This window comes from Haliotis cracherodii, unplaced genomic scaffold (assembly GCF_022045235.1).
Source record: "Haliotis cracherodii isolate W230 unplaced genomic scaffold, xgHalCrac1.p SCAF_8, whole genome shotgun sequence".
In the NCBI taxonomy this organism is placed as follows: domain Eukaryota; kingdom Metazoa; phylum Mollusca; class Gastropoda; order Lepetellida; family Haliotidae; genus Haliotis; species Haliotis cracherodii.
In genome coordinates this window covers 2,399,594-2,422,272 of record NW_027266341.1, presented here as the reverse complement: position 1 = coordinate 2,422,272, position 22,679 = coordinate 2,399,594, and the positions used below count along the sequence as shown (strand labels likewise).

General features: G+C 40.3%; 1 protein-coding gene across 1 annotated transcript; it reads right to left on the bottom strand.

Annotated features, from left to right (window-relative positions):
* Positions 1 to 18,219: 18,219 nt before the first annotated feature.
* On the bottom strand, positions 18,220 to 19,133 carry LOC139450253 (probable ethanolamine permease EutH). Its single transcript, XM_071231932.1, has 2 exons — positions 18,837 to 19,133; positions 18,220 to 18,657 (listed from the first exon to the last, which is right to left on the bottom strand). The coding sequence occupies exons 1-2, from the start codon at positions 19,131 to 19,133 to the stop codon at positions 18,220 to 18,222; spliced, it is 735 nt and encodes a 244-aa protein (XP_071088033.1).
* Positions 19,134 to 22,679: the final 3,546 nt, after the last annotated feature.

Here is a 22,679-nt window from a genome sequence, read left to right as displayed (position 1 = left end):
TCAAGGCCCTAGGCGTATTCCTAATCAAAACAGACATAATTAAGCGCATCTAAAAACTAATTAATCTACCAATCCAAAATCCAATAAACATACAAACACCCACCTCACCCGGCTCCCTTAGTTCCCTCCTCCACCCACCTCGGCATTAATTCCAAATTTAAAAATTCCAAAAATTCAATATAATTAACAACCCCTAAAAGCCCCCTCTTGGGTTGCAAACACCACTTTCACCCTTTTCGGAATACACTAAATGTTCTGGCCAGTGCGAAATACGCTACAGTCGGAAAGCGCACGTTAAATCTTCTATATCAGACAGTCAGTCAGTTAGTTTCCAACCACACTGACTGCTATGCTACTTATCAAGTCAGTTTACTGGTAACATGTTAGGTAGTGACCACTTCCCCATAAACATAACCATAGGAAATACAAACGTACCAATCCAAACAGAAAACCAAGAACCAAAATTCCATTACAATAAATCTAACTGGGACCAATTCCAAGATATCTGCAACGAAGCTAACTTAAACGAAATAGAAAATAATGATCCAGAAACCTATTGTAAAAACCTAACAGACTATATAATAAACGCAGCCAAAACCTCCATCCCCTTCAAAACATCTAACACAAGCAAATCGACAGTACCATGGTGGAATGAGGAAATAGAACAGACTAGACATAAATCAGCCTTTATTAAGCAAAACGCGACTACAAATATTTAAACATACCCCACGAACTAAACCACCAGGTTCAAAAACTAGGCCAAATAGCCAAAAGTAGAGACTGGAAAAAATTCTGCGAAGGTATAAATAACCGTACCGATGCCAGAACGGTCTAGCGCAAAATCCACGCCATTAGAGGCTTAAAACGACATAAAAGAAACCCTAACATTGACCAACCGCGCCCAAAAAGCAAATAATCTCGCCAACCACTTTTCGGCCGTTAGCAGTAACACCAACTTCAGCCAAACATTCCAAGATAAACTTAAAACAGAAAACAAACCCACAAAACACTGCAAACACGAAAACGTCGTTTTTTTCCGTATATGGTCATTGGACGGAAAAACGACGTTATTTGGACGTTTTGAAACCATCGTTTTTCCGTCCAAATAACGTCGTTATTTGACATCGGAATTTACTGGGAGAGAACGATAGCGTTAAGCTCCTCCCTTTCTTGATTGACATTGTCAATCAAGCAACAGCGTCTACCGGTATTTCTACTTCTCAGTTTTCATTGGTCAGTCCCCGCGTGTTAGATTACAGGCCCGCGTTTGACGCTGCACTCGAAGCGCTTAGCGGAAGTACTGAAATCAATCGTTCTGCGCATGCGGATTACTTAATGCCTTGACTAAATTTTCCGTTCTGTGCATGCGCGATTTCGCGTATTGTTTGCTAGAATTAATGTCACCACTATTTTTACAATGGTTCATAAACACAGTCACGTGAAGGTTCGGAATCGTAACGAGTAACTCCACTTAAATTGAAGAGTATCCCCAGTGATATGGGAGATTCCAAGATGAAACTATTCTATGGCTATCTAGGCTGCCACCCAAACCGATCTAAACGGGACCCGATAGCTTATTGTATGCTATATAGTCATATGGAAGTGGACAAGAACTATACATTGTATTCCGGCCGATTGTTCTTGCATTTACTTATAAGTCAGGAAAATGGACTTAAAAGGGGAGTTGTTGAATGTAATTTTTTAAATTATTAAATGTTGCCTATACACTAATCTGGACGAACTTCTCATTGTTCTGTTTATGTCATCCTATATACTATTAGTATGTTACCGTTCTAAAGTCATCCTCTCACATAACATTATATTGTTCATAGTATCAAAGTTTAATCAACAATATCAAGAGCAGCGATTTAAACCACTTAAACACCCAAACACAAGGCTGTTATCAAGCGCTAGTGCAGACGTGATGCATCGTAAAACTGTATCGTGATATCTTCAGAAATACAATTATACTACGAGATAGTACGGCTAACGCTGACTCACCGGTGGAACAAAGACAATATCGCTAATACAGATATAACGTATTTGAATGTTAATACTAAAGACAAACAATCATTATTTTTGCAGTGACGATATAACACGTATACACGTTTATTGTTAACTTTCATCAGTTTTGCTCTTCATTTTAATAACTTTGTTTTCACATATATATGTAGCAATACCCGACAAGCATGTCATACATAATTATGGGGCAGTTTTCAATCTTGCACTGACTTACTCTGGTGTTAATGAGCGAAGTTTATTGGCTTGTGTGTAAAACCCCGTTTTTCTTGTAATCCTATTATTACTTAGTTTATTTCTATCTAATGACACTCTGGATCATGGCTCCGTGACTATCCATAACAATTAAGATGAACATTCAGTTCAAGTAAATGAATGAGTTTGTTTTGACGCTACAGTCAGTCAAAAAACCAATGCTGTGAGGTTTGATAACACACTTCCACCAGGTCGAACATCGTGGATCCTCATTTTCTGCCTAAAGAGAATCATAGTTCATATGCTAATCCATCTGCGAATACCCTCCCACTCAAGATGACCTTACTTGTTGCTGAATCTATCATCTATCCCCCCAATCTCAGCCCCCCCCCCCCCCCCCCCCCCCCCCCCCCGCACGCACGCACGCACACACGCACACACGCACACACACACACACACACACAAACAACTGACCTAAATAACCTGGACAGGAAATACTGCTGATAGCCTCTGGTCAACTCAGCCGCGCCACCGCAGAATGTCCGTCCAACTCTGCAGGGGGCATTCTCAGTGGCTTCAAACGCGCTGAAATGTTTTCGCCTTGCATCCACGATGGTGGACAAGTGAAATCGTATGAAATTTGGCTATTTTAGGTCTTATCTCTTTTTTGATTACCCAATAAAGTCAATTCATAGTTACACGGTTGTGAAGCTTACAACTTTATAAGACTTATTCATCTCATTCCAAAAAAGCTACTCGTGCTCACATAAAGTTGTAGTTATTATGTCACTGTTATTTTCTTTAAAAATATATTACATGTTCAACAATAACAATTAAGATGAACATTCAATTTCCGATATTAGTAAATGAATAAGACATTAGTGTGTTTTACGCCACAATCAGTCAAAGACCAACGTTGTCCGGTCTGATGACACACAATCTACCAGGTAGCACATTGTGTACACCCTATCCCCATTGAAGTCTCCACTGTGGGTATTCCTGGGGACGAAAAGGTCCCATGTACCTAGGAATTTCATCAATACATTCATGCGCGGCATTCTCTGCCTAAAGAAGATCATATAGTTAACATGCTAATCCAACTCGAACTACCATCCCGCTCAAGATGAATGTTTTATGTAACATCCAACAGGCCCACATTTACGCACGCACGCACGCACGCGCACACACATATTTGGATTTACCAATCCCTGAATTGAGAAGACGTGCGTTACGAAGCTCCTCCAAGTCATCATCAATATCCGTATATGTCTGTGATATCATTACCCATCCAAAGCCGAATATACATTTATTGTGTTTTCTTGACAACAAATGTTATAATTGGGATAACACTTTCTGAGTAAAGTACAGATTCTCGTACTTTCTTTGGTTGAGTCCCGTCCGGGATTTGAACCCACACTGTGAGTGAGGCACCCAATCGCCAGAACACAATGTTGGCGATCTAACCCAGCCACCGAACCAAAAATGTTAGTCCAGATGACGTATACTTTGTGTACTCCTCTGACAAGAGAAAAATGGCACGGCTTCTATGACCGAAAGCTTTGAACCAACAATGCCTTTAAGAAAGTGGTCAACAGTAACACACATTATATTTGGATACCACTTTCTGAGTAAACTACATATTTTTAGGGTGGAGATAATAGACGTTGATGGTTGATTATCAATGGACAAATTAAAGCCAAAACTTAACTTATGAATGATTGGTAATGGGAAATGGACAATGGGCAAACGGGAGGCGGGGTAATCAGCGCCATGCCAGTTATCTGTTGGCTTCCCTTGTTGCGTTCCCATCTTTGATATCTTTTTACTTTTGTTGTTCTTACAGGTATAAATATATGTTCTCTGCCTCATAGCATTTAATAATATGCACCTGATGAAGGAGAAAGTATATATTCCGAAACGCAGTGTTCCTCCGTTGACATCCATAAATATTTTTCCTTGTGTGTATCAGTTCTTAATGCCCTTCAAAGACTCAATCTAGCTTTGTTTTTAAATGTGGTGATATTTGCGTAGAATATAATATGGTCATGCCTATATACATTTGGGTCTTTGTCTACATAAGCATTTAGACATACAATTTAAAGCTAAGGACATTTCTAATTCTGCAGGCATGAAGTACACGCCATAGCAAGCTGTGATCTTTATTCATACTTTAGATATTCGTAATGGAGATCTGTAACTGAAGTTTACCGTAATCTTCCGCAACTCTCACCTCCTGACCAGTTGAACGTCTTAGTGCATTCAAATGCCATTGTAAAATTCCAGGCTGCCCCTCTTTCTGTGATGTTTTGACGGATGAAATCTATTGCGTTATAATAATCTCTGTTTGCTGATATATAATATGTACATGTTGTAAAATATTTACGATATTTTAAACGTGTAATTCGATGCATATGCAATGCAGTGTGAACATAAGTGCGGATGCACGAAGGCGGTTATAGTCATAGTTATACTGCGATGGATGTAGGGGAATGGTAGGGGGGTGTATGTATGTATGAAAGCACGAATACCGATACATGAGGGCGGATATAGTTATAGTTCGATGGATGTTGGGGAATGGTGGGAGGATGGATTATGTATGAAAGCATGCGCATGGATCCATGATGGCTGACGTAGACATAATGGTGGGTAAAGAAGAATGTGGTGTGTGTGTGTGTGTGTGTGTGTGTGTGTGTGTGTGTGTGTGTGTGTGTGTGTGTGTGTGTGTGTGTGCATGCGTGCATGCGTTGTGATACGAGGGTACTTGGGGTTGGGGGATTGGGTGTGCCTGTACTGAGGTCTTTTGTTTCACTCACTTATAGTGTTTTCTTTCACTCAAATACTGTTTTACGCATTTTAATGACTGAAACTGTAGTGACTCAAAGGTCATACTGGCCGGGCATTCAACATATCTACCCCAACTACATACGTAGCCATTTTTATGGTGTACAATTCTTCTTCTACCTCTCTCACACACACACACACACACACACACACACACACACACACACACACACACACACACACACACACACACACACACACACACACACACACACACACACACACACACACACACACACACACACACACACACACACACACACACACACACACACACACACACACACACACACACACACACACACACACACACACACACACGCATTAATTGTTTTATTAAATGTATCTTCGAGAGTCAGTAAGAAACTAGAAATAACTGCCTTTGTTCTGTAAACCTCACCAAGTTTCAGCTTTCGCCTCTTCCTTTGTGGACTGAGGTTTCACATTTGTAAAATGATCTCTCTTATCTGTCTGTACCATCAACTTAACTGCCCTCACCCCCTGCAGTTTTCCCGTCCCATATTGCCAAGCAGGTGACCCACAAGGAGGAATACCGCCCTCCCTCAGTCCAGTGATACTGTTACTAGCACAATATGTTGGGGATACGTAGCCTTGCTGTGGGCAAACATTTTGTAACAATTTGGCAAACTTTGATATGTAAACAGCAAATATTATTCAGTTTCATTTCAACAAAAACGGTAAAAATCGCATCCTACTTATTTTGTGGATACCATAACAATAAATCAAGCCAATAGATCGTTTGAGCTGGCATGAATATAAAAAATAATTAGCAAGTCGATAGTCATAATTCCCTCTGTTGGTCCCACGTGAAATGTTCTTCACGAATAGAATAGATGGCTGATGGACGTTCGACCGAATAATATCATTTGCTAACTTCAACTGTTCATCTAATTTCCATGAATGTATGTTACATAGTTCATATGTTCATGGGCTTCTACACTGAATGTATAATGTGGAGGACTACTTCGCTTGAGGATAAGTAACATAAATAATGATGATAATTATGATAGTATTGCCATTATTATTCCTTCAGATTATTAAAAAAAAAGTTATTATGTTTTCATAGAGAGAAAGAGGTATGGAGATTGTGAGATTATTTTTAGCATCGGAATTGTTAACATAATTCTTAAAGATATTATGTTTTGTTTGTTTGTTGTTAAATTCTGCACTCAGCAACGTAAGGACATTAAAACATTACATTTAGGTTCAGTTGTATTTTTATATTTGTATCATTTTGCAAATGTTACAGAGACCTGATAAGGGATATATAATAATGTATAGTCGCTATTCTTAAAGTAAGAATATGTTAGATTTATCAACCAGAAATATTGCACACAAGAGGATAATCATATTTCATGACACTATTCAACGTCGAAGTCAACGATATTTGTGTATGTTATTGGTACATGACACGGATACGTCATGATAAAGCAATTAGAAATTGGCATTTGATGATATAAGATAGCTACGCGATAAATCACAAAGAACAAAGAAGGAAGCGATATTTATTTCACGATAAAAATTGTTCTATCATGACGTCATTTATTGAGATTCGAACATGCACTCGCAACTTGAAAAGTAAAATTTGTAAATTTGACCTTATTTTTGAGAGGTATGTGTCTAGTGAGTTGTTCCCAATAAATGTTGCTGGAGAATCCGAAAGTGAGAGTGATATGACAATCGGTATTGGGAGAAAAGGTACAGATGATTGACGAGAAAATTGTGAGAATATACGGGACCAAACTCAAATCCTAAAATGGATTTATCTAGCATGGCCGCTGTCGGATTCTATTCAAGGAATCATCATTATTTAAGTACGGGTAAATATTGTAAAGCGTGTATTTTTTCCTAATTTAACACCCTAAAAGAGGCTGTACGTAATGTTGATATCTCATATAGAAATAAACGAGTCTCGGTCGTTGTTTATCGTACAATAAACAACTCCCACTCGTCGTTTGTTTCTTAATTACATGACCATATACACTAACTTTATATCTTTTCATGTTTATCGGTCAACAAAAGCGACATAAGCATTTCCATTATCATGAGAAACCCTTGCCAAAAGTAGCGCCAACTGCACCATTGCGACAACATCAGGAGCATGTTTCATGATTCACCATAATAAATGATGACATTGGATGCTCGCAAAAACGCGAGCTCATTCCGATCCACTAGTGGCACCCGCCACAAACACATCCAAAGGCAAGCCAATTGTTCACCCGAAAAGGCAGAGAATTGCATCTGACATCATTTTTGTCATTGATACGTCAAACCTGGAAATGCCGTCTACACGTCCAACACAAAGCCCAAGCCAGGACCCAAATCCTTCAAACCGGGCCAAAGTTTAATTAATTACATACATTTCCCCCTAACCTTAAATAATCTCTACTAGTTCTGAAGTAAATCGTATTTACCCGTATGAATCATCTTATGTTATTTATTGCCGATAAACAGAATATGCACACTTTCTGAAAGTACTGTGTGATAAGTCACGCACCAAACCTATACTCTCGATGTACATGCTTCTCTTACTTAAAAAAGAATAACAAGGGTTAACAGGATACGTATATTAAAGTACCATGCTTTCCTGATGTGCTCTCATTCTAATTTGAAATAATGGCATAAATAGTTACCACTCATCTTTCAATATTTTTCAAGGTTGGGTTAATCACGAACATATTTGAATATGTACAACATCTATAGTTACTTATCTTTATACTTAAAGGCATCAGGTTTGTCTGTCATAAGACCCCGAAACAAATATGTCCAACACAGCCCAATATTTGACTCTTGGCTCCTTGTTCTTATATTTTATAAGTATTGTTTAAACAACTGTTTTTTTCTGTAAAATATGTTCATTTCAGAAATTAGATGTTATTCTAGCATCAGGTCTGTGGTACGTTTACTGCATCAGCATTACATTAAAACGATATTACATTATATAAATTCATACAGAGGAAATGCTTAACTTTTATCTTTTAGGGAAAAGTGCAGGACGACTTGCTTTATACATATAAATGTGGACATATATGTATGGACATTTGGATGATACAGATATACCTCCTTAAAGATAGTACAGTGTTCGTAGATGACTGTAGACAATGGAATAATTATGTGAGTAATCGGGTTAATACCACGTTCAGCAATATTTAGCCATATTGCGATATTGGTCTCCAGCATACAAGACGGACCATGAAATTATGACTTGAATTTGGACCTGGCTTTCTGGTGTGATGTAACACCCCAGAATCTCCGGTAGAAAAAGGGCTCAAAGCACGAATTAAGATCACGAGATGATACTGATGTATGCATCTGGACACATATTTGCGTAGTATTACTACCTTAATTCATCAGTATATATGTATTTTGCATAAAAGGATATTATAGGATCGACGCTGACGCGCATATAACCTATTCACCAGTGCTGTAATATTTCATTTCTTCTGACACATATCGACACGAGAAATTATATTTAAATTTAAAAGGAGCCCAAGTGGGATAGAAATTTGAGTCTGAACCTGTTGAACAAGGCTTGTTTCATTTTGGGCTATAGCATTGCCGCATGGCCTGGGCGGAAGGGACCACCTGTTTGCACCCATCAGATACCAATCACAACTTCTCTCTCCAAACGAAAACAAAATACGAAAAATGTCGGAAGTGTATCCTTCTAATTTTCTATTTAGATACATGTTTTAACTTTAAAGTAATTATATGTATCTCATGTATTATTGGTATCTGTGATGCTGGTACCGTTTTGTTGCCATTGTGTAGCTTTTGTGGAGTTATTATGAATATCAAATACATGCCTTGAAATATGGACTTCCATGACGAAAGAATACAGAGTATACATAACTCGCAATTCTATATATTCAGCAAACAGCCCAAAACCGAAACTCCACAACATATCTGATTACACTGAATAAGGCTGTCCCAGTTCTCCATGCGATACTGACGCCTGTTCGTCTCCCAGACCATACAGAATAAATTTAAAAGGAATCCAGCTCAAGTCTAGAACGATTTGGCAAGCCTAGATTGCCTTAATTCTATCCATGAAAGTAAGCATTAATAAAAAAAATATTGTTCTTGTCTGCTTCAGATTATATTTTGTAGATACTTATTTTAACTAGGAAAATTGTACTGACACCGGCGCTGTCCCTATTAAAGCTATCCATAAGAATTTCGAATTGCCGTCCATTGTTCGATGTCAATACATCGATGACAAGTGAGGATATCAAAAAGTAATCGTTGATGCCGCGCTACACTTTGATAAAAATTATAATCAAGTTGACTGGTGTGTACATTACTACAGTGAACATGTACATGATCATGCCCTAATAATCAAATGCCGTAATGTCAAATACTAATTTATTATTGTGTGATGAATTTAACTGGATCAGTGGTAACATGTGATATTAATATTCCATCAATTTCTTTCCTGGTTGGTCCATCCATGTCTACAAAATGAAAATAATACAATTAAAATGGAGCATAGAACAATCCTTAATTTCAGGCTAGAGCTGTGGAAATCTAGACTTTCCCAATCATTATAGACTTGAGTTGGTCTCATGTTTTACATTATTCTCTTGGGTCAACGTCACAGTTCATACCATACACTAACAAGACCAGCTTGCCCCCCGCCGGAGCTCCCGGATTTTGGTTATATCATCTAACATGGCCAACTCTGCTCTTAAGTAAACAAGAACCTAATCAGCGAGGGGTCCTTTATCATCCCTATGTGGTTGCTTATGAAAATCTGATATCTTCTTTTCCCAAAGACTTAGTTAATAATATATTTTCTGCTGAATATTCGAAACAAATAAAGTGAGTTGGTACTACATGTACATATGTATACGGTTCTATTTTAAATGACTGCAGCGCTCCATTATGAAAACAATTTGTTTTAACGCCGCTCTCAGCATTATTCCAGTGATATATGACGGCGGTCTGTTGTATATGAAATATATGCAAATTGAATCTTGAATCTTGAAAGTTGTAACATTTCCGCAAATAAGTATCACATGCAGTATACAGTATATCAACTGCAATACACATGAGCACACATTTCCTACACCTCTCCCTTCGGCAAACACCTCATGAGGGTTGCAACGAGGTCACAGGTCAGGCGTGCACTCGTCAGTTGTCTAATACGGTCAAGAGTAAGATCTTCCGGAAGACCACTGCACTGGAGGTATGTGGATTATGGAGGAGGTACTACGTGTTTGGAACTGGGAGTTGAACACTAAGCACTTTTAGAGAAGAGCTCATAATAAAACGTTATGGAATCGCGGACGGACTTGTGTTTTCATTTCAAGACGTACATTTATCAGGTTGAACTTCCTAACTGTAACAATAACTGAACTTTACGCCTTTTATACACATTTGTGATGGGGCGACAATGCGACAACGAGACATATTTTGACCTTGAAAATGTCGCGTTACGGCATCGTCGCCCTTTTGTAAAATAAAGAAAAGGATTATCAAAGAGCGACAATGCGAACACGCGACAATGCGACAAATGGCCAATTGTCGCGCTTTTGTTAATTTTGACAGGTTTTGCTTGTTGTTGTAAAGGCGTCAATGCGACAATGCGACAACGAGACAATGTCCCTTTCATAGTAATCCGTGCAAATAAAACTGAGTAATGAAATAGAAGTCTGACATGCCAGACATGCCAGTTAAAAGATAGAGTGTTGCAGCTTCTGATTTCATAGATCTTCAAGAAGGGGTTATCAATAATGGGATGGGTGATGAGTTCAACTGCATACTCTGTGATTAACAATAATGCTCCGAGTCAATACATTTTGTCAAATGTATGACATGTATTACGTGAATGAACATATTGTTTATACTCGTCCATGTTTTTGACGGACAAAATAATTTACATGCTCGGTAAAACTCATTGTGTGTTTCCGTGCTTTGTTCAGGTGAACAATTGACTTGTCCTTGCATGTGTTTGTGACGGGTGCCACTTGTGTGGCAGGATACGCTCACCTTTTCCCGAACACCCATTGGATGACCTGAACCACTTCGGATTTTTATCCCACAGCAGTCTGATACACCATGATATAACTGAAATACTGAAATACTGTACAGTTGAAAATGATGTTTAATGCGATTACCGTAGTGTGTTACTGCAACTGTTCATATTTTGTGCAGTGATGTTATGTAATATGTAAAAGAAAGCATATTCAATTATCCAATTGATTTGAATAGAATATACTTGCGTCAGTGTATTTTATTAACGCCCCAAATCGTAATTTAAACACATAAAATAACAGATCACGCATGGTGCCTTGACTTACTACTAGATTTAATGGGCCACCCCGGAATAAAATAGTTCCCCCCAAAGCGAGGAACATATGTTTTAGTATGTTTACAAGAAATATATTCCAAACAATATCCTCATAAGATGAGAAGATCTTTTACAGAATTACCTCAGTAAGTCAATTACAATGACAGCGTCGTAATACATTTACATCAAGTACAATACGTCAAAATGGCCGACACGATAAACGTGACGGGAGATATTTTCGAAGTTGTCAATTAACCTGTGGCTATTTCAAGCCTTTGGCATCACTGATCATTGAAAGGTGATTGTGAAGATGTGTCAAATAGATACTAAGGTAAATTCATAGATTTCTGTAAATTGTCACTGCGACAGTTTGGATTTTTTTTCGTGTTTTTTTTCTCTCTGGGATGGGTTGTAGCGAGGGTATCCTTAAATGGGCTTGCAACCACGCTTCTGTATGAATTCGTACCAGGGAATTCCAAGGGTTTTCCCCAGGAATGTGGAAGTAGTCAGTGTTTACGGCTTTTCAAGAATACAGTCACGTGAAGAACGTCATGTGACCGACCTCGCGTCCAAGTCGTATATCTTGTAAACTTCACATTAAAAAATTAGTTATTGTTATAACCAAATGAAACACAACCCATTATCCGATAGGGGTAACTGTACATAGCCGTTACCACAATAAACTTAGTAACATTGTTTGGTTTGACTTCTTGGCGCGTGTCTGAATTCCATTAACATGTAACATATCCTAAAACTAGCTTATCAGCAAATCTCGCTGCACTGCGCGCGAGAGATACTAGAGCAAGGCATGCCAGAAATATTAAACGTAAAGCTTCCGAAAGGAAGCCTTGGACATCACGTGCGTCGGGGGACCAGCGCCATCTGATTGGCCGTTAACAGTTGTACAAGGCGGAGCAAAAAGCATCGTTTTTCCGTCCATTTTACGCTTGAAAAACTCGACCCTTTTCTGGACACTTTCTAGACGCTGACCAATTAATCAATTTTAATGAATTTTTAGTCGTTTTTCCGTCCAATGACCATATACGGAAAAAAACGACGTTTTCGTGTTTGCAGTGAAAGAACCAAACAATAACAATCTAGAAATAAACCAACCCTACACAATGGAGGAGCTCCTCTACGTAATCCAAAACAGGAAAAAGGGCACAGCCCCAGGATTAGACCTAACTTCTTACCAAATAATTAAAAAACTCCCCCTAAAACTACTCCAGGCACTATTCAAACTATACAATCTCATCTACCTAAACGGACAGGTTCCTACTCCCTGGAAACAGGCCCTAGTCATACCAATCCCTAAACCTAATAAACCAGCTAATCAAGCTAACTCATATAGATCAATATCCCTAACTTCAAACTTATGTTAAGTACCGGGTAATGGAATCAATGGCTAAAAATAGATTACAACATTACTTAACCCAAAATAACATCATAAACCCAGATCAAAGCGGTTTCACTCCTGGCCGCTGCACCCTAGATAACCTCGCCCGACTAGAACAAGATATTAAGACAGGACAACTAAATAAACAATATACCACAGGCATCTTCTTAGACTTCTCAAGCTTTCGACATGGTATGGCACGTTGGGCTAATACAAAAACTTTTAAAAAATAGGACTCAAAGGTCAGATAATAAACTACATGCAGGACTTCCAGGACTGACCGTGGGTATAGACCAAACTCTATCGGACCAATGTCCCCTAGAAAATGGCACTCCACAGGGCAGTATCCTCAGCCCCACCCTCTTCAATATTATGATAAACGATCTATTCGAGGGCCTATCCCCTAAAGTAAACACATCAAAATTCGCGGATGATGGAGCCCTCTGGATCCGCACTAAAAGCATGAAAATGGCCCAAAAATCTACTCCAAAAATCTCTTAATAAAATACAACAATGGGCTGACAAATGGGGCTTCTCCCTTAACTCAGAAAAAACAACAGGAATAGTATTCAAACATAAAAACATGAAACCCGCCTCCCCAATTCTCTAGCTAAACAACCAAATCAAATCAAATTTCAAAACCAAACCAAATTCTTAGGACTTATTTTCGATGAACATCTCACCTGGGATGCTCACATCCAAAACCTAACAACTAAATGCAGTAAAGACCTAAACACCCTAAGATGCATAACTGGCTCTAACTGGGGAGCCTCCAAAGATACCCTCCTCTCTCTCTACATATCACTAATTAGATCAAAACTAGACTACGGCTGCGCCATATACAACACCCTAAACAACTCTCTATCTAAAAAAACTTGACTCAATACAATAATATCAGGCTCTCGAATTAATTACACGTAACCCAACATGGCACCTCCTACACTTCACTTCAGGCCTTGACGGGGGAAATGCCACTAAGTCTACGCAGGGAACAGCTAAGCTTAAATTTCTGGGCCGCGTCCCAATCAAACCCTCTCATCCAAAACTTAATAAACCAAAACATCAGCCCCAAAAACCAAGCTCTAGCTCGTAAACACCCCTTACTTACCCCAATATCCCAAAGAATAACAAACTACCTAAATGAACACCAAATTAATAATCTTAAACAAAACTGCAATCAATCAAATATCTTCACCCCTAAACTTAAAATACCCAAAATAGACACGACACTAGCTAGACAAATAAATAAACAAACCGACCCACTTTACAATTGCTTTTGAAAAAGTCGCAACTGATATTGAAGGTCAAATTAGCTTTCAATGTCTTTCAGTTAAAATGTTCACAGCAACTGAGGAAGAGCTCTCTGTAGTGTGATGAAATCTGGTACATGTCACCCTCAGAGTGAGGCATATTTTGTTTCAAACTTAAATGAAGCTGGTATGCTCGTAACAAGTACTTGTACCTTTACAAATAATCATATTATCATATCACTAGGACCAAAGGCCCACGTGAGCACACAGTTGATGAGTTTATACTTTCACCAGAACAATCTGGAAGTCTGAACATGAAATTTAAGGATATCATCATACATGTGTTAGAACTGATGTTTGTTCATTAAACAACTTAACATCTAAAAAGAATTATAGATGAAATTGAAAAAAATGTCTTCTCCAAAAGTACATGCCCATAGATCTCAACTTTAAGGAGATAATTACAACTAAAATGACACAGAATATTACTACAGCTATCTGATATGCCCAGGCTAACATTATTTACCAGAAATAAGACATCTCGAAAAATTGCATCCGGATACCTTCCAGATACCTTCCGGATACCTTCAGCAATGTTCAATTTTCTTGGTTAGTTTCCAATATATATTTAGGTGTTTCACACTTAATTGAACAAAATGCACCCCCAAGTTGGGACATTTATTTGGAATCTCAGAATGAGGTATCCGGTGCTGGATCCTTGGACACCCAGATTGAGGTATCCGGTCCCGGATACCCGGATTCCAGGTGGCATACTTTCAGGTGAGGTGTCCATGCTGGATACCCTGGATCTGGTATCCGTCAAGGTATCTGCCACCGGATACCCGGACGCGTTTTGGGTAAGTGTCCGGAGGTATCCAGCAGGTATCCGGATACCGGAATCTGCATTTTCTGTGTATACAGATGGTGGGTGAGGTGCAACAGTATTGAGACAGATGGTGGGTCAGGTGCAACAGTATTGAGACAGATGGTTGTTGAGGTGCAACAGTATTCAGACAGATGGTGGGTCAGGTGCAACAGTATTGAAACAGATGGTGGTTGAGGTGCAACAGTTGTCAGACAGATAGTGAGTGAGGTGCAACAGTATTCAGACAAATGATGGGTGAGGTGCAACAGTATTCAGACGGATAGTTGGTAAGGTGCAACAGTATTGGGAGAGATGTCGGGTCAGGTGCAACAGTATTCAAACAGATGGTGGTTGAGGTGCAACAGTATTCAGACTGATGGTGGGTGAGGTGCAACTATTTTGAGACCTGTAGATAGTGGGTGAGGTGCAACTGTATTCAGACTAATGGTGGGTGAGGTGCAACTGTATTCAGACTGATGGTGGGTGAGGTGCAACAATATTGAAACAGATTGTGGGTGAGGTGCAACAGTATTGAGACCTGTAGATGGTGAGTGAGGTGCAACAGTATTGAGACCTTTAGATGGTGGATGCGGTGCAACAGTGTTGAGACAGAAGTCCAGTGAGGTGCAACAGTATTGAGACAGATGTTGGGTGAGGTGCAACAGTATTCAGACTGATGGTGGGTGAGGTGCAACAGTATTAAGACAGATGGTTGGTGAGATGCAACAGTATTCAGACTAATGGTGGGTGAGGTTCAACTATTTTGAGACCTGTAGATAGTGGGTGAGGTGCAACTGTATTCAGACTGATGGTGGGTGAGGTGCAACAGTATTCAGACAGATGGTGTGTGAGGTGCAACAGTATTGAGACAGATGTTGGGTGAGGTGCAGCAATATTGAAACAGATTGTGGGTGAGGTACAACAGTATTCAGACCTGTAGATGGTGAGTGAGGTGTAACAGTATTAAGACATGTGTCCAGTGAGGTGCGACAGTATTGAGACAGATGTTGGGTGAGGTGCAACAGTATTCAGACAGATGTTGGGTGAGGTGCAACAGTATTGAAACAGATTGTGGGTGAGGTGCAACAGTATTGAGACCTGTAGATGGTGGGTGCGGTGCAACAGTGTTGAGACAGATGTCCAGAGAGGTGCAACAGTATTGAGACAGATGTTGGGTGAGGTGCAACAGTATTCAGACTGATGGTGGGTGAGGTGCAACAGTATTCAGACAGATGGTGGGTGAGGTGCAACAGTATTCAGACTGATGGTTGGTGAGATGCAACACTATTCAGACTGATGGTGGGTGAGGTGCAACTGTATTGAGACCTGTAGATAGTGGGTGAGGTGCAACTGTATTCAGATATATAGTGGTTGAGGTGCAACAGTATTGAGACTTGTAGATGGTTGGTGCGGTGCAACAGTATTGAGACTGATGGTTGTTGAGGTGCAACAGTATTCAGACAGATGGTGGGTGAGGTGCAACAGTATTGACACCTGTAGATGGTGAGTGAGGTGCAACAGTATTGAGACAGATGTCCAGTGAGGTGCAACAGTATTGAGACCTATAGATGGTGGGTGCAGTGCAACAGTATTGAGACAGATGTCCAGTGAGGTGCAACAGTATTCAGACTGATGTATGGTGAGGTGCAGCAGTATTCAGACTGATGTTGGGTGAGGTGCAACAGTACTCAGACAGACGGTAGTTGAGGTGCAACAGTATTCAGACGGATTGTGGGTTAGTTGCAACAGTATTTAGACCTGTAGATGGTGTGTGAGGTGCAACAGATTGAGACAGGTAGACGGTAGGTGAGGTGCAACAGTATTGCAAACTAGAGTCACGAGCTAATATTATGTTATGACCTAGAGGGTGGTATGTCAAAATGACCCGGGACCGGGTACTTGAAACTGCGATATCTCTGTGACCTTGCACAGCAGGCAAGGTTTGTTGTCAAGCAGATAAAAGTGTGCAGCGTCGTACTGGCTGCACTCTATCAAAATACCTGGTGTGATTGTCCGACGGATATACAGATATTCTGCGCCTTTCTATCTTTGTCTTTACCTCCTTTCAGCAGGTGGTTATGTATGGTGGAGGAGTGGTCAAGATGTAAGTATCGCTTAACATTGACATCATATTTCATAACTGTAACTGCCCTTTACCCAGGTGATGTATTTCCTTAACCTCTTGGGAATGGAGTAACCTGGTCAAAATGTATAAGTTTGCTCTATTTCAGGGACATCATACCCAGCACCAAACCCAGCACAAAACCCAGTACAATACCCATCACCACACCCTGTAGCATACCCTGCACCATACCCTGTAGCATACCCTGCACCAAACCCTGCAGCAAACCCTGTACCATACCCTGTAGCATACCCTGCACCACACCTTGTAGCATACCCTGCACCATACCCTGTAGCATACCCGGTAGCATAGCCTGCACCATACCCTGCACCATACCTTATACAATACCCAGCACAATACCAAGTAGAATACCCAGCACCACACACTGTAGCATACCCTGCACCACACCCTGTAGAATACCCATCACCACACCCTGTAGCATACCCTGCACCACACCCTGTAGCATACCCTGCACCACACCCTGTAGCATACCCTGCACCAAACCCTGTACCATACCGTGTAGCATACCCTGCACAATACCCTGTAGCATACCCCGTAGCATAGCCTGCATCATACCCTGAACCATATACAATACCCAGCACAATACCAAGTAGAATACCCAGCACCATACCCTGAACTATACACAGTAGCATACTCAGCACCATACTTTATACAATACCAAGCACAATACCCAGTAGAATACCCAGCAGCATACCATATACCATACCCTGCAGCAAACCCAGGACCACACCAAGTACCATATCCAGCACCACAACCATCACCACAACCGATACGACACCACTCACCTCAGCATCACCACATCCAGCACCATTCCCAGCACCACACCCAGCACCACACCCAGCACCACACCCAGCACCACACCCAGCAACACACCCAGACCCAGCACCACACCCTGCACCACACCCAGAACCACACCCAGCATCATACCAATTACAACACCAAATACCATACCCAGCACCATACCTAGCACCAGACCAACCACCAGACCCACCACCAGACCCACCACCACATCAACTACCACACACAGCACCACACACAGCACCACACCCGTCATCACACCCAACACCAGACCCAGCATCATACCAAGCATCACACCCAGCACCACACCCACCACCACACCCAGCACCACATCCAGCACCACACCCAGCACCACACCCAGCACCACACCCAACACCAGACCCAGCATCATACCAAGCATCACACCAAGCACCACATCCAGCACCACACCCAGCACCACAACCGGCACGACACCACACACCCCACCATCACCACATCCAGCACCATACCCAGTACTTCACTCTGCACGATACCCAGCATTACACCCATCACCCCACCCAGCACCATACCCATGATCACACCAAACACCACAACCAACACCACACCCAGCACCATACCCAGCACCACAACCATGATCACACCAAACACCACACCCAGCACCATACCCAGCACGACACCCAGCACCACACACAGCGCCACACCGAGCACCAAACCCAGCACCACACCCATGATCACACCAAACACCACACCCAGCACCAAACCCAGCGCCACACCCAGCACCACATCCAGCACCAGACCCAGCACCAGACCCAGCACCAAACCCAGCACCACACTCAGCACAACACCCAACACTGATAACTTTGGACCACATCCAGCACAACACCCAACAATTCAGTCAAGCTTGCAACAATAGATGAAAATGCTGAAAACTTTGGACCACATCCAGCACAACACCCAACTATTCAGTCAAGCTTGCAACAATAGATGAAAATGCTGATAACTTTGGACCAAATCCACCACAACACCCAACACCATACCCAGCACCACACCAAGCACCACATCCGCACTATACCCAGCATCACACTCAGCGCCATACCCACCACCACACCCAGCATCACACCCACCACCACATCCAGCGCCATACCCAGCACCATACCCAGCTTCACATCAAGCATCACACCCAGCACCACATCCAGCGCCATACCCAGCACCACACCCAGCGCCATACCCAGCACCACATCAGGCATCACACCAAGCGCCATACACAACACCAAACCAATCACATCACCAAGTACCACACAAATCACCACACCTAGCACCACACCCAGCACCATGCTGATAACTTTGGACCGCAGTATAAAGAATAATACTGATTAACTATATACAGGGAGTCGATGTATAACGAGCGTCCTGGTCCTGTTGAACAAAATGAACAAATGATAGAAACTAATTTCAACATTCCCCAGTAGTATTATAACGATTTCATGTAGCAGAATATGTGTGTGCACCGTAAACTGACGTCAAAACACGGCTACGGGTGTGATTCATTTTATTAGATGAGGAGTATGTATGGTATACTTTCTTTCTCACCCTTAAATGCACAATAACACTCAATAAGAATCTTGTAAATTATGACAATTAAATTGAGAACATGATACTTCATTAGGATTACCTTATACATGTATAGAGGATATGTATACGTCAGAACATGGTACATTATTAGAATTACATTATACATACATATAGTTTATGCATACGTCAAATCAAAATACTTCTTAGGTGGTGTAAAACGTGATCAATAGATAAACATAATAATAATAATATATATTTACATGTGGTAATAAGTAAACATACCAGAAGTATGTAGGTTACACTTTAGTCTGTCGCGACTACATGGCCAGGGCTACAGTACCTATAAATATGGAAATTATTCTAAATGTACAATAACACTAGCTTCCTTACACAATGCTCTTGCACGTGTGGACATTATTATCAAATCAGTGCTATTGTTTATACATATTTACAGATATGAACACAACACTACCATAAAACACAATTAATTACTAAACATACTAAAACTATCATAAATGTCCACACACTTACAATACATTTAACACATATATGACAATAGCCTCATAAACATGTTCAAACAACACCCTGTCCAGGAGAATCAGACATTGACTAAATCTCACACACATCATAACAAATACCTTATTTAACGTACACCTATATATAATCTTATTTATGAAAAGATGGTTTATATATGTTTGAGTATTTAATTGGAAACATACCTTGACTTTACAAAATCTATAAAATGTGCCCACTTGCTGTCGCCTGTCAGTGACTTGTCTGTGTAGTGACTGAGGTGCAAGTGAGGGTTAAAAAGCATGCAAAGCTGACCCTAAAGAAAACAATAGGGTCAACCACTCAACCAGAACATTTGCCCTGGCTGACACAAAGGAGCTGATAGGGTAGTGACTGACCCAAGCATAACTAAGTTAAAAGGAGCAGTATCAAATCGTCATTAAAATCCCTAAAACTCATACTGCAAACTAATACCAATACTATATACTAAATACTAATATTAAATACTAATACTAAATATTAATATTAATAATAATAATGACTAATGCTAATACTAACTACACTGTGTATTATATACACTATATACTAATACTGACACTAAGTGATTTACTGGTTAGTTGACAGTCAAACAAAACCTGTAACTGCCACAATCATATCCCAGGACCGCCCGAGAGACAGTTCTCAGCTATATCCTGTGGGGTCAATCGCTTTTAACATGTCTAAGAATAAACTCATTTTAAGGCACTTGATTGGTCAAAACCAGCTGCCCTGGTAGGTTTTTAGGTTTAACAGCACCATAACTATGCTCTTCGATTTCAGCGATAGATATGATTTGTTACCTAGGTGTTGTCATAAAAAGCTAAATGTCTCAACATTCCAGTTTCTTAAATAGTAGAAAAAGTGTGTTGAAATGTATCTACGATTTGTTTTATTGGACACAATATATGCTCTGTAAATTGTAGTAAACTGTAAATACTCCTGCTGCCATGTAACTTAAATATATACTCTTCACTAAACGAAACGCAAAACGGATATTTGGGGCCATAAAAGCAAAACTGAGCGGACCAAGAGATGCAAAATGATGAGGTTTAATTTATTATAGTGTCAGTGACAAATTCCCCTGATCAAAATGATCAGAACAAGGACATGCTAGCCATTAGTCGGGAAACACGTCGACTGACCGATCTTTATTCTGCTGAGCTAGTCAGTTCTGATTAACTTGACAGTCGCTATGTCAGCAATTATGCTGTTTATATAAGTACCTGGCATTTGCTATGTCGGCAATTAGGCTGCTTATATAAGTACGTCAGCTGACCAGTTATTATCTGCCGAGTTGGTCAATATTAAAACGCAGAAATTTTATACATGTAATTATGTTATCTGTATATGTTTTGCATTGTCTATCAAAACTATATTTTAATGGCGTTTCACTTTATTTTATGTATAAACTCCTACACCTGGTGTTATCACTGATTTTCAGTGACCCATTCAAATAATGTTCACCAGCTTTTTTTTTATTTGAAATGGGTCGATATTTCTGCCTGTGTTCTGAAGTCTCCGAATTTCATTTTTAGCTCAATAGCATTTATCAAATATGCTGAGACAACTACAAAAAAAGTGTTTTTGCCTGAGACAGAAACTGCCTCCGTTCCCGCCCCGGTAACCGCCCCCGCCCCTGCACCCGCCCCCGCTCCCCTACTGTGTTGCAAAACGAACATATATTTAACACGCTTTATTTCTTTACTTATAAGCAGCATAATCTCTGTACACGACAGATTCAATTCAATTTTATTGTATCGTTTTCAGTATGAACAAAATCAGTGAATTCGTTATCATGTGACTGGATTTCTTGTCCATCACTTGATTGTCATGTTATCTGCAGAGGTTCAGGACAACCTGTCCCAAGGGAAAGCAAAAGTCATCTGAAATATTTAATGTACCGAGAAAACAATACAATGTATGTGAAATGCTGGACATCCTCATTGATAACATCTATGTAGAATTTAGGGGTAAGACATCTAGGCAAGAAGTAGGCATCACCTTCTTGCTGGTCTGTTTCTTTCTGCTTGGATTGACAAAGTCAAAACAAGTTAATTTGGCCATGAGGTTTAACTGAAGCTATAAGTTATATCGATGATCTTATATCGTTCAATAACCATCAAACAGCCAATTCTCTTCCACTGATTTACCCTCCTGAACTAGAAATAAAGGTAATCAGTGATCAGTGAAACCGCCTCGTCTGTCTCATGCTCTTTCTTCAGAAATTTCAAAGAGCGTCATCCCATTCTTGCTCAAAAAGTTGTTTCATCAAGGTAACAACATTCAAGGCCCCAGTAAAGCTTTCAAGGGTTTTATGGTAGACATGTGGTGGACATTTCCAAATTTGAGCATCGGTGACCAAAATTATGCCCTCTGCTATTCCCTCTTTTTGACTTTGACCACATGTTCCTGTGTATTTTTCAGGTGAACAGTTAACTAGCCTTTGCATGTGTTTGTGACGAATGCCACTAGTTGGGCAGGTTGCGCTCACCTATTCGCGAACACCTGGTACCATCACTATTTGATAGTGATTATCAACAGTCGGAATTGTACAATCGAGATTACTTGTGGACTTTCCGTTTCCTGTCAATACTTTTGTGCTCTCTACCAATGACAAGATAACGCAAAAACGACTCTGAAAGACATTCAACAGATTCCTCTACTCTTTTGGCCAATTATTTGGCATATGCTTCGACAGCATCCATAATGAGTTTAAAGTTGTGCTCCCAAATGGTAGCAGGTTCCTCACGATACTC

Excerpts from the sequence above, each read along its gene's own strand:
- LOC139450253 (XM_071231932.1), bottom strand. The coding sequence starts at position 19,133 with ATGGTGCTGGGTGTGGTGCTAGGTGTGGTGATTTGTGTGGTACTTGGT. Across the intron at positions 18,658-18,836 it reads GGTGCTTGGTGTGGTGCTGG|TTATCAGTGTTGGGTGTTGT; the intron begins GTATGGTGTTGG and ends TGTGGTCCAAAG.